This window comes from Molothrus aeneus, chromosome 14 (assembly GCF_037042795.1).
Source record: "Molothrus aeneus isolate 106 chromosome 14, BPBGC_Maene_1.0, whole genome shotgun sequence".
Taxonomy (NCBI): Eukaryota; Metazoa; Chordata; class Aves; order Passeriformes; family Icteridae; genus Molothrus; species Molothrus aeneus.
In genome coordinates, this window is record NC_089659.1 from 14693284 (window position 1) to 14706409 (window position 13126).

General features: G+C 48.0%; 1 protein-coding gene across 1 annotated transcript; it reads left to right on the forward strand.

Annotated features, from left to right (window-relative positions):
* The first annotated feature begins 2416 nt into the window (after positions 1-2416).
* On the forward strand, positions 2417-8705 carry P2RY10 (P2Y receptor family member 10). The gene is made up of 2 exons (XM_066559649.1): positions 2417-2441; positions 7681-8705. The coding sequence occupies exon 2, from the start codon at positions 7683-7685 to the stop codon at positions 8703-8705; it is 1023 nt and encodes a 340-aa protein (XP_066415746.1). The 5' UTR covers positions 2417-2441; positions 7681-7682.
* The last annotated feature ends 4421 nt before the right edge of the window (positions 8706-13126 follow it).

A 13126-nucleotide genomic window follows, 5' to 3' on the forward strand; every position in this document is an offset into this window, starting at 1 on the left:
TCCCATCCAAATATCCTGGGTTTCCGTGATTCTAGAAAAATTTTAATAATTATGCACTATTATGAATATTGCTATATTAACAATACTACACAATGTACTATATTAATGTTTTCTATATACAAAACAATACATTTTAATAAATTACATATCTGTCTCAATAATAATTTAGAAATGTAGCTGCTTTTCCTCTGGTTCCTACTGAAGGGCTGTAATTTGTTTTATGGGAGGGTTTTTTCCTTATTTGATTTCTCCCCTTATAGATGTGGAAAAACCTCTAAAAAACCAGTTACAGTTCTATGGATGAAACCACAAAAAAAGCCACAGAGCAGCCACTTAATTTTGGATTTGGGGAAAAAGCTTGGAAAGGAAACAGAAGCATGGAAAAGGCATGGAAACTTCTTTCTGTTTGGAATCATTGCACATCAAACCCAGCTTCTGAACAGCAGACAGGCAAAGCTGGAGCTATTTTTTGGGTTGAAACCATGATATTGCTCAATTATCTGTCACATGATGATGGCGTGAAAGTCCAGGTGGCCTTGCAGGATCCAAGCTCTCCTTTAATCCAGGTAATTATGGTAATTAATATTTCTGGGAAGCCATAGCCAAGAGGAGGAAGAGCCTTTATGCTGCACAAACTGAAGTTTTACCCTCAGAATGAGAGCAAAGAGCTCTGTAGGGAAATTCCATTGGACCCAGCATAACTGTCTGCAAAGTCTCCAGGCAGCTCTGGTTTATCAGCAGAAAAAGCCACTTCCTGAGCCCTTGTCTGCAGGATAACTGATAAACCACCCCAGTAAACAGGGTTCAGATCCTCTGCAACTGTACTTATTTAAGGAAGAAGAAATTCAGCAGTATATTCTGCAGGTGCAATGAGCTGCACTTTTAAATTTCCTACGTGGTCCTAAAACTCTTATGTAACAACCTGTCCCAAACCAGAGCAATTTGTGGCTGCCCCTGGATCCCTGGAAGTGCCCAAGGCCAGGATGGAGAGGGCTTGGAGCACCCTGAGATAGTGGAAGGTGTCCCTGTTCATGGCAGGGGGTGGAACAAGGTAAGTTTTAACTCCTTTCCCTTCCAAACCATCCATGATTCTGTGATTCTGTGAATGTTTGTTTTCCACAGATGCTGGTGGGGTCAGTCAGGGAACTGCTGTTCCCAAATTCTCAGCTTGCCAGATTGCAGAGTGCAGTGATTTTATGTGAAAGACAATTTTGTGATTGGATAAATTCCAATAAATATGTTTCCGTTGCTGAGGAAAAAAAACCAGCTAAACAGGATGTGCTGATAAACATTCCAGCACTGGCCAAAACCTCACTATTGCTTTTCACAAGGTCCATATAAATGATTTTAAAATAAACACCTGGCAAGCTCCCAACTTCTACCAACCTGCTTTGACAAGTGATGGAAAAGAGACTGTCTGGAAAGCACAGCGTGGAATTACCTGAATGAGCCATCAGTTTTGGGTTTCTGAGGTTTCTAAGCTCTCAGACATCAACACTTACAGTGTCCCCATGTCAGGTAGGAGCTGCTGTGATGTTTGATGTCACACACTCAGACCACAGCAGAGCAGAGTTCAACTGGTAAAAGTCAAGTGCTGAGAGCCAGATCCCAGAGAGGCAAAGCAGGGCAGATTCCTGGTGGCTTTTTGAAAATCCAAACAGTGAGATCCTCCACGGGGATAAAGCTGTAGCCCCAGACATGTATTTATCCCCTGGGATAAGGTGAGGCTGGATCTGTGCCCATTCCTTGAAGCAATGTCAGAAGTGCCCCCCTTGGCAGGGAGATCCAGCGAGTGTAAACCGAGCTGGGGACTTATTTAGTTCAGGAGAAATGTCAGGCACGGATCACACTGTGCTAAAAAAAGCCATTGGGAAGTCAGACCTCATCTGCAGGAGGACTGAGCTGGAGCAGAGCACCCAGCAGGTCCTCAACCCCAGGGGCAGGAGGGGACAGCAGGACTGAGCTGCCAGGCAGGAGCAGGCAGAAACCTTGGGAGCATTTCCATGGTTTGCTCAGAGCTGTGCTTGGAGAGCAGGAAGAGTTGGAGGGGAGGAAGAGTTGGTGAGGAGGAAGAGCTGGAGGGAAGGAAGAGTTGGAGAGGAGGAAGAGTTGGAGAGGAGGAAGGGGTGCCCTGCACCCAACTCCACTTGGAATTTTCCCAGTGGGTGCTGAGCCAACCCAGCAGAGCCACAGGACAGAGAACACCTGGGACAAAGGCACGTAACCCCATTCTGGGGTCATTGTGGGGACAGCTGACCAGGACTGAGCTGGCAGGGCTGGGAGCAGGGCTGGAGCCACAGCTGAGCACCGCCAAAAGCAGCACCTTTTGTGGCACATCGTGATGTCACCCAGGTCCCCTTGCTGGTGTAAACAGTGGTGCAGGGGACATTTCACTTCCTCCTGAGCACTCGGCTGCACTGAGCACGGCTCTGCCTGCCAAGGTAAGGCTGCTTTAAACCCTCTCCTTGGGATCTAGAACCGTGCTGCTTCCTGCAGAAAGGTCCCTTTCTTTCCTCGGGCTTTTCCTTAGGGGATGGCTCTTGCCAGGAGGAGATTTGTGGCACTTGGAGCCCTGCAGCAGCAGCAGCAGCAGCCGCTGCTCTCCTTGTGTGCCAGTGCTCTGGGTGAGCACATGGAGGAGTTCAAACAGCGGCTGCTGCACCTGCAAAAACAAATGTCAGGCGTGGGCAATTAGCAGTGCTCCTACTGTTCTCCAGTGTCATTAACAGGGATAATTTCTGTCTATTGCATGATTCCTCTGGGAATATATTTTATTTTAAAATCATACTTGACAGTAAGGGTAAAACACAAATCTGTTTTTTCCAATGGGGATTTATATTGCCATAAAATAAAATCCATGTGCTGCCCATCTTTGTGCCATCTGAGGTTCTGTGAGTCTCAGCAACAGGAAGAAATTGATAATAGTGAAGGGACACAAGATGACAAAAATAGCAGGATTGCTTGGACTTGCATTTGCTAATGAGAATCCTGAGGTGGTTTTAATTCCTAATTCAGGCTGTAGTCTGGATTAAAACTTGACTTCTTGGGCTGAAGGTTTTAAACTTCATAGGCTGAAAGTTTTAAACTTAACTTCATGGGTTGAAGGTTTTAAACTTGACTTCATGGTCTGCAGGTTTGCAGCTGTACTTTGCAAAAGGTGCTTTTCTGCTGACTTTGCTTTGACTTGCACCAGCAGCTCAGCTCTGCTGGGAGCCCAGCAAACAGCTCATGGGGTGGTCACAGACAGGATTTAGAGTGGGTGGCCCCTGAATCCAGGATTTCTGCACATGGATCAAGAGGGAAGCTCACAGAAGGTGTGTCAGGATGTCAGGATCTGCAGGAGGGGATTCTCAGCAGGGTGGAGCAGCAGCTGTGCAGGGACAGTGGGGTTCTTTTCAGGGCCATATTTTTCGTGTCAAGTAAAAGTGCAGGGACTTTGGCCCCAGTGCCAGCATCATCAGCCATGGGAATTCCATCCATGAGGGAAGTGCATCCATGGGACAGCCCTTGACCAGCCTGGAGCAACCCCAAGGGAGTTGTTGCTGTCTCTGCTGGAGCAGCAGGAAGGAGCTCCACCAGTGCTGCAAAATGAAAATACAGCAGACAGCCCAGACCTGCTCTTTTTCTGTGAAAGAGAACCCAAAAAAGCCCCTTAAACTGTAAAATGTTCCACTCCGAGCACAGAGGTTTCACTTTGGTGTCATGGCCATGCACAGAGGGCAGAGTGTGGAGATGTTTGTGCCCCAATCAAATCAATTAACCTGGCTCTGATGGGCACCTCAGACAGGTCCAGGGCTCTGCAATGTCATCCCTGTGCTTCTCAGCCTATCCAGATGAACATCTTTTGCTTAGGAATGCTGTGCTTAGTTTCCAGTAATAACATGCTCACTTCTTATATCCTTATTGCAACAGCATCAGGGATGCAGAATCTCACAAAAATATAAAAAATAGTGGTTGGATGTCAGTGTGTTTATTTGATACTTTTTTTTTTTTTAATCCTTTTCTGAAAGCAATGTTGCAGTGGGAACCACCTCTCTGCAGGATGTAAATGAGCGCTGATAAAATCCACTGGAGATTTCAGTTTTCTGCAGCCTCTGCTGCACACCCACCATGCAGTGAAGGACTTGGGAAATGTAATTTTAGGCCCCTCAGTGGTATCTCAAGTGTCTGCTTTTGTGCACAAGTGGGAAGAGAAGGGGTTGGTGTGGGATTAAGCCTCAGTCTGAGCCCAAGTGAGAGGAAAGGCAGAAATGCAGTAATTTTGTGGTGCACTGTGTCTGGGTGCATTTTGATTAAAAAGATGGTTTAATCTTGTCATGTTTTTATGGTTTTGTAATGAAATTCTTAATCCTCAGAAAGGCCCTGCTGATGAGGCAGCAGACAGCACCCCATGCATATTAATTGTGGTAATGTATTGTGTGCACTGCCAGCCTGCAGCAGGTCACCCTGCTCAGACCCTGAGTTCCCTGAATGCAGAGAGGGATTTTCTGACTGCAGGGCACCCACCTCCTGTTCCCAGTCTCTGAGTTAGATCTGCTGGGGTGGTGGGGCTGGGACATCACCTGCAGGATGGGTGTTATAATCTCCTGGCTCCAAGGTTCACCACAGCTCTGCGATCTGCACCAAAGTGCAGCTTTTCAGGATTCTTCTACTTGCAAATTGAATGATAGAATCATTTAGGTTGGAAAAGACCTTTAATGATCATCAGAAAAGATACCAGCAACCAGGACCACTCCTGGGAGCAATTTTTTCCCTAATATCAGTTATTCAGCAACACTGGATATTTTCAGTTTGGGTTCCTCCTAAATGATGGCAAGGTGGACTCATGAGAATTCCTACTGCTGCCGTTGGGACAGCAATTAGGGGTGAAAAAAGTAGTTTAAAGAAGCCAAGAAATGAGATTTGAATGAACTCTGACACCTTGTGGACAATTAGCAGATGAAGGTGATGGATGAGGGGGAAGCTCTCCATGCTCTGGGCAGGGTTTGTCCCACCAGGAAGCCAGGCTGAGCTTTGGGATGGAGTGTGTGCCCTCAGCATCACCCTCATGTTCCAGGGACACATGCTGGACACAGCAGTTTGCCCTAAAACCTCTGGTCAGAGCCCAGTTTGAGTCACCAGACCTTCACCCCATCACCCCAATTGTCCTTACTGTCACATGAGAACTAAGTCACAGAATCACAGAATATTCTGGGTTGGAAGGGACTAAATAAGGCCTAGCTGTGTGTAAGGACCTTGATAAGCAAATTGGCTGCTGTCACTCATTGGACTGCAGAACAAGCACACATTGGCCAGCATTTAATTAGTTAATAAATTATAAAAGTGTCTTTAAAATATAACATTTTGCAGTTGTACCTAATCCTGTGTGGTTAAAATGGTCACCCATCAGCTGTGTCTGGAGGAGCATCAGGCCAGACCTTCCAGCTTTGATATCCAAGGAAAACCAGGCATGTGAGGACTTGGAAAGTCATTTCTTGGCAAGGGGAGAAGTGACCTGAAGGGACAGAAGGTGCAGTGGGTGTGCTTTTACCAGACACAAGGCCGTGGCCAGCTGGACAGCAGTTGGAAAGGGATGACACCTCCGGAGCAGCAGAAATTCACAGCTCTCCCAGGAAATGGGATGTAACCCACATCCCCCAGTCTGAGGGGAGAAACAGCCCCGTGCTCAGCTCCAGTCCCTGTTCACTCCCTGTCCTGGCAACTCCCAGATGGAGAGCAGGAGGCCTCCACTGCTGCTTCTCAGGGGGGATAAATCCATGAGCCAGATGAATCTTTTTTCTGTGTTTCTGTCACACTACGAGCCTCTTCCCTCCTCATGGGCCTGTTTTGGCCTCATGGAGGAGCAAGGCTGTGGTGTCCTGGGATAGGGAACATGGAGCAGAGCATCCTGTCCCAGAGCTGTGTGTGGGGAGGGGGACTCGGATGGAGCTGGGGGGACAAAAGCAGCTCTGAGGGCTTTGGGATCCAGCAGCTCTGAGGGCCTGGGATCCAGCAGCTCTGAGGTTTTGGGGATCCAGCAGCTCTGAGGTGGGGATCCAGCAGTGATGAGGGCCTTGGGATCCAGCAGCTCTGAGGGCTCGGCGTCCAGCATCTTGGTGAAGGAAGGGGATGAGCCAGAGAGCTTCCCAAAAGCAGCACTTTCCTGATGCTTGGAGCAGCTGGAGCTGCTGAATCTGAGGTTGTTTTAGGAGATAAACATACAGACCTTGCTTTTTGAAGGCTGTGGGAATGTGAGAGGGAAGCTGAGAAAGAAATGCAAGAATCTGTTTGGGGTTACAAGGCCCTTCTCACTGCCCATGTCCCATGTGGGACCTTGCCATGTCTGGGCGTTTTGGGGGCTGAATCCCAACCCTTCCATGGCAGCCTGGAGCAGCATCTGGATGAGCTGCCAAATGTAAGCACCACAATGATTAAGAGGCTGAAAACCCAGCAATTTGTGCTCTGTGTCAGTGAGAGCTCTAAACTCAACTCTTTTGGTAACATGAAGGAAAAAGCTTCAGTAACAGAGTAGGAGTTACTAATTTCTACCTACAGAGACAGTTTTTCTGGCGAATGCCCCTTGCAGGAAATGAGTCAGAGGAGTGAATCAGTGTCTGCAGTGCCATATGAAGCTGATTTTCAACTTTAACCATTATAGTCAACATGGGAGGGAATCACTGTAATGAGTATTATAAACCTGGGAGGAAACCCCCAATAAACCCCAACTCCTGCCTGTGTTGCCTTGCTGAGGATGAGTTACCAAACTTACTGGTCCTGGTTACAAAAGCTGGCAAGAGAAAAGTGGCCCAACAGTTCAACACGTGGCATCTTGCTGATGACTGAGAGGCAGAAATTGGCAGTACCAAAAAAGTAAAATTATCTGACGGAAAAAAGAGTCAGACTGAGGCTGCCATGGTGATGAGAAATAGAAGCTGGTGGCGTGACCAGGTCTCTGTGTGTTCCATCAGCTTAAATACATTAACAGAACACTTCAGGAGCACTGGCTGCATTCACAACAGTCACATTTTCCAAGTCCACTCCCTGCTACACTTTTGCATGTGGTTTGTGCCCGTAATGCCAGGAAAAGTGGGTCCGTGAGGTCCTCTGAGGCGCTTGGAGGCCTGTCCCCCACATAACGCCCAACACAACCCAACGTATCCCTGGAAGTGCTCAAGGCCAGGTTGGACGGGGCTTGGAGCAGCCTGGGATAGTGGAAGGTGTCCCTGCCCATGACAGGGGGTGGGACTGGATGGGCTTTAAGGTCCTTTCCAACCCAAACCATTCCATGATTCAATGCTTGGCACCAACACTCTGAGCGCTGGGCCATGACTGTGATAGAGGCTGGGATATGCTGGGATATTACCCTTCATCCATGTATTCCTGCCTTGCTCCCAGAGACCAAACCACAGGAGACCTTGAGAAGATGGCCAAAGGATGGGCAGCTTCTCCTGCTGCCCCGTGGTCAGTGTGGCACAGCTTCACTTGTGTTCCTGGGACTGACACACCAGGAATGGTCTCCCATGCCTGAGGGAACAGTGGGATCTCTGACAGGGCAGCTCTGAACATGTTTCCAGGATGTTTCATGCAGACAACATTCCCAAACCTCTGCTTTGTGCTGAACAGCCAAATGGGAAATGCAGACTTGAGCACTGACAACTCTTGCAGAGCCTTTGCCTTCACATCCCGTTTTTGTCTCCACAGGAATGACCCACCCACCCTACACCATCACAGCCTCTTCCAGCAACCCAGTCATGACCCACAGCAACCAGAACTGCTCCCATCAGGACCTCCCCTTCAAGAGCATCCTCTATGCCACCACCTACACCCTCATCTTCATCCCAGGGCTCCTGGCCAACAGCGCTGCCCTGTGGGTCCTGTGCCGGTTCCTCAGCAGGAAGAGCAAAGCCGTCATCTTCATGATCAACCTGGCCGTGGCCGACCTGGCCCACGTCCTCTCGCTGCCCCTGCGCATCTACTATTACATCAACCACATCTGGCCCTTTGGGAGCTTCCTGTGCTTGCTCTGCTTCTACCTGAAGTACCTCAACATGTACGCCAGCATCTGCTTCCTCACCTGCATCAGCATACAGCGCTACTTCTTCCTGTACCACCCCTTCCAAGCCAAGGGCTGGAAGCGCCGCTATGACGTGGCCATCAGCGCCCTGGTCTGGCTTGTGGTGGGGGCCCTCTGTGTGCCCTTCCCCATCATGAGGAGCCACGGGCTGGGGGCCAACACCACCAGCTGCTTTGCTGACCTGCAGGTGAAGCCGATTGACAGCAAGGTGGGAACGGTGCTGATGACTGGCGCTGCTGAGCTCCTGGGCTTCGTGGGCCCGCTGGTCATCATCTTATTCTGCACGTGGAAAACAAGACACTCCATCCGGGGCTTCCATGTCCCAGAGGAAAACAGCGGGGAGAGGAGAAAGGCTCTCAGGATGGTTTCCATGTGTGCCATTGTGTTCTGCGTGTGTTTTGCTCCTTACCACATCAACTTCTTCTTCTACATGTTGGTGAAGGAGAATGTCATCACCGACTGCTTCCTGAGCACCATCACTCTCTACGCCCAGCCCTTCTGCCTGAGCCTTGCCAGCTTTGACTGCTGCTTGGATCCCATCATCTATTTCTTCATGACTTCTGAGTTCCAGGAACAGATTTCCAGGCACAGCAGCATGGCCATCCGGAGCCGGCTCATGAGCAAAGAGAGTGCCTCGTCGATGAAGGAATGACAAGAAAGCCACTTGGAAGAAGCTAAGGTATTTCATGTGAAATCTGAGACTGGTCTGGGATACTCCATTACCAACTCTCTTGTGGACGATCCTGCAGGTTTGTCCAAGGGAGTCTTGTGGTAGTAGAATTTTTTTCAGTATATAGAAGATAAAACCTTGTCTAAGACTGGTGTGTTGGAATCTGGTGACTGACACAATTGATGTGACTGTCCCCTTCCCTGTGCCACCCACACCTGGCCTCACTGGACTACAAAATACACAGGAGGGAGTGAAAAAACTCTTACTGGGAAATGGTGGAAAAGTCCCAGGCTTGTCTTCTATTTTCCCAGTTGCAGGCTCGGTGATCAAGCCAGAGACAATCTCACATTCATACACTGACTTCTGCTAAAGGATCTTCTCTGGGAAAACCACACCAGAACCTAAAACTGGCCAGTAGCAACCAAAGGACATTGTGGTATGTGCAGTGGAGGCTGTGGACAGGTGAAGGTGGTTTCCATGTGCTCCTGGGTTTGGTGTATCCCACTGGTCACCAGTGATCTCTGCTCCCCTTTCCACACTCACCCTCCTGCTCTGCTCCTCCTTTCCATCCCCACCCAGCTCTGTTTGCTCCCTAATTCCTGACGCATCCCAGAACTTGCACCTGCAGTTGGTGCAAGACCCTCTGCAAGACAAATTCTCCTCAAACATCCAGAGAATGGCACCTTCCCTTGCTCCAGGTGACTTTCTTCCCCTCCAAGCTGGCAAGGTGGACATGGGCAGGTGGCTTTTGCCTTTAGACTCCTTGGGACAGGACCATGGTGGCCCTGGGGTCAGTGCAGGTGGGTTTGATGGTGCTGGTGATACCACTCAGGTTCTCACTCCCTTCTGTGTGTGGTCCAGAGGTACCTGAGGTGAATCTGCCCCAAAAAAGCTCAGCTCAACCTGTTCAGTTGATGCATCTTTTAAAAAAGTGAGGAGGCATTGCCAAGGTGATTTCACTGGTAGACCAGAAGTTAAGTACATAAACTACTGTGATTTTTTTTCCACCAGCTCCTGTCATGATCCTAATGTTTACATTTTTAGGTAGCTATGCAAAGCAGTGACAAGGAAGGATTCATTTACCCCTTATTTTTTAATTAGTTACAGCTCTTCAGCTGATTCCACCCACTCTGTAACTTCAAGGGTATCTTGTGATACCTGGGGATGGATTTGGCTGAATAGTGACCAATTTATTGCCTTTGGAAATCAGTATATTTTCAAAAGAATGTGAAAAATTTGTACAGGCTTGCAACAGTTGCTACAAAACCAGAAGAAATACCAGAAACACTTGCTATGCGTATTTTAACTCCAACCATTCAATTCCAGTGAGTAAATGTAACTCAGCCAAATATTTTCTATATGTTGTGTTTTCCCACTTCTCTGTTTTACAAAATAAATAAATAAAAAAAAAGGGGTGGGGAGGAAAGCCAAGAATCGGGGTTTAAACAACCATTTCCCTCTAAAAGGCAACAGCACTAATTAAACAATATAAGCTGTCATAGTTCTCCTCCCAGGTGTGAGAAGATGATTTTGGGCTGAGTAGGATGCACTGGGGTTGATGGAAATGTTCTCTCTGATGTCACCGACACAATAAATGTTTGCACACTGCAAGGAGTCCCCTTCCAACGAGGTGGATGCTCACGGGCAGAGTTGACCTCACACAACTCAATTGTTGTCAGTTCAGCAGTCTCTCATAAGCTACACTCTGTATAAAGTTGTCAGAGAGGGAGAGCTCAGTTTCAGTGCTTGTTTTGAGGATTTTTATAGACCTTGCTCAGCCTCAGCATGACTGGGAGCTGTTTCCTGTCCCTTCACTTTCACACCCATCTCCCTTGATCAGCTTATGAAAACAAGCCAAGGGCACTTACGGGAACTCTGTAGCTCCTTCTGTGGGTTTTACTTCCCAAGAACTGATGCTCAAAAACAAATTAAAAAAAAAAAATAAATAAAAAAAAGCTGTTTTGCAAACATCAGCTGAGTTTCGTAGTTATCACTGGTACCTGGAAAACTGCATGGAATCAGCTCCTCCTGGGATCAGGGTTCAAGTGAAGGAGTGCAACTTTGATTATTCTTAAACAGATTTGTTGCTTGTTTTCTCTCTGAGTAGTGGTTATTTATTTAAGTTTTGAATCGACCACACTTCTATTAGATCTAGAAGTATTTTGAAGATGGGAAGGTATCCTAGGTAGTGAGAAATGGACAAGGCATGGGAATACCTGCTCCAGCTGCTGCCTGTCCAGGAGTGACAGTGGCTCTCCTGCCCATAAGCTTAGCAAGGATTTGGTGTCTCCATCAGAGATAACATTCTCCATCTCCATGATGGCATCCCCAAGCACCTCAGCTCCCCACATTTTCCTGCCTCACTCACCCTCTGAACTCCCTTAGGTTCCCCAAAACGCTCCGTTTCCATACTGCAGCCCCAACCTGTGAGGAAAAGTCACATTCACCACTTTCAGTCCTGTGGTGTGCAGGGGATCAGATAACTCTGACTGAAAGTCTCTTCTGGTGTGGGGGAAAGTGCCCTGGTTTTGGCTGGGGTAGAGCTAAACCACCTCTGTGGCGTTCAGCTGCCAGATGGGTTTAAACCTCCAGGGAAAGTCAGTCAGGATGGGCCAGCCCAGAGAGCAACAGCTCAGAGCAGAGATCAGGGAAAACTTGCAGTTTTTTGAAAGTCCAAGATGATCCATTTGGCCTCCAAAAACCCACGTGTGATATCCAAACCCTTTAGTTCAGGCCTCCAAAACCTCAGGGTACATCTCAAGAGAAGAAAACAGGCATTCCAGTGAGGAAGAGACTATTCCAGCTGCCTTCCCAGCTGGCTGGTGCTGGCTCTGACCCAGGACCTGGGCTGCAGGGGCTGCTTTGCCTCACACAATTAGAGGCACAACAAGCCTAGCTCAGGTTCCTGTAATTCACCCCATTTCCTGTGACCAAAAAACATGTTTATTATTTTGACAAGAAGAAATACAATTTCATGATGTTGCTCCTGGATTATCTCTTGTGCTGGTCCTGCTCTCAGACTCACGAGTAGAAAAAGACTTTTCTTCTTTCTTGGGCAGACACAAAAAAGCTGTTTTAACAGACATGCCACAGAAAGACAGGATTGAACCAAATCAAGAGGTTTGGTACAGCTCCACAGGGGTGTGAAAGAGGGATCAGAAGGGCTTCTGGGGTTGGACCATCTTCTGAAGGGAACTATTCAGGATGGAGATGTGGCGATGTCTCCACGCCACCGGCACTGGCCTGTCCCCAAGGCACAGCCCTTGGCAAACACATTTCTTTTCTTCTAGAACATGAGCCATTCACCTTTTAGCAAAAAGCCAATGTGTTTCTCTGCAGTGCCACCCCATCCTAACCAGAAGCAGGTGTCTGGTACCTCCCATCCTGCTTGAAAGGGCCCTCCTGTGCATGAGGACAAATATATTTGGAAAAAACTCTTGAGAGATTTAAAGCCTTTCTGCAGCTTCAGGTTCTGAGCTGCGGATCTTGCAGTACCTCTTGCTTCCCTTAAATGAAATTACCAGCTCTCTGCTCAGGGAAAAACAAAATATGCTGGAAATGCAGGATAACAACCCCACAGTTCAAAAATATGAAACCACTTCATTGCACTCCAAAGATTTTGGGGATGACTGATACATTTTAACCAAAAATGCAGGGTTTCTGGATTAGACAAAGGCTTAGCTCAAAAAGTAAGGGAGGCATTGACAATGATTTGCTGTAAAATGAATCAGAGCTTCCCAAATGCTGTCCCTGCACAGAAGTCTGTGTGACAGTGAGAGGGACAATGAGCTGGGGGCTCACCCAGCTCTGCTCAGCTCCCTGCACAAGGGTGAAGCTGCTTTGTGTGAAAAAACCTCCTCCTCCCCCTGCTTTTATACATCCTTCAGGTGCATCCTGTCAGATATTCTCAATGCTGAGCGCTTGAGAGATGCTGATCATCTGCATTTGGCCCCCTGCCCACAGGATACCAGGCTGCAGGAGAAGAGACCTTTATCTGGAGGCCTTAGATAAAGTCTCACAGTTATTAAAAAAGTTATTTTAAAAGTTCCTTTGTGTCTTCTGCCTTTGAAAGCAGAACGTTGCCACGTGTGAAAGGCACGTTGGGGATGAGCCAGAGAAACAGAAATGCTAAACAAAAACATGCTCAAGTTGAAAGAAGAATGGAGAGGTTGATCCATGTGTGTGGAAGGATGAGGACTGAGGTTTGTCAATCCCTCAGCTTTTCATGGCCAGGAATGTTGTGATCCTCTGCAAAAGCTCTCCAAAATCTGCCAAGGAGTAGAGGAAGGGCTCAGCTTGGTTACCAAGCCCTTGCTTGGGTCTGACATCCACTGATCTCTCCCTCCCCAGCAGCACAGCTGGAAACAAACACCTAAAAATAGGGCTCAGGGATGGCTGGATAT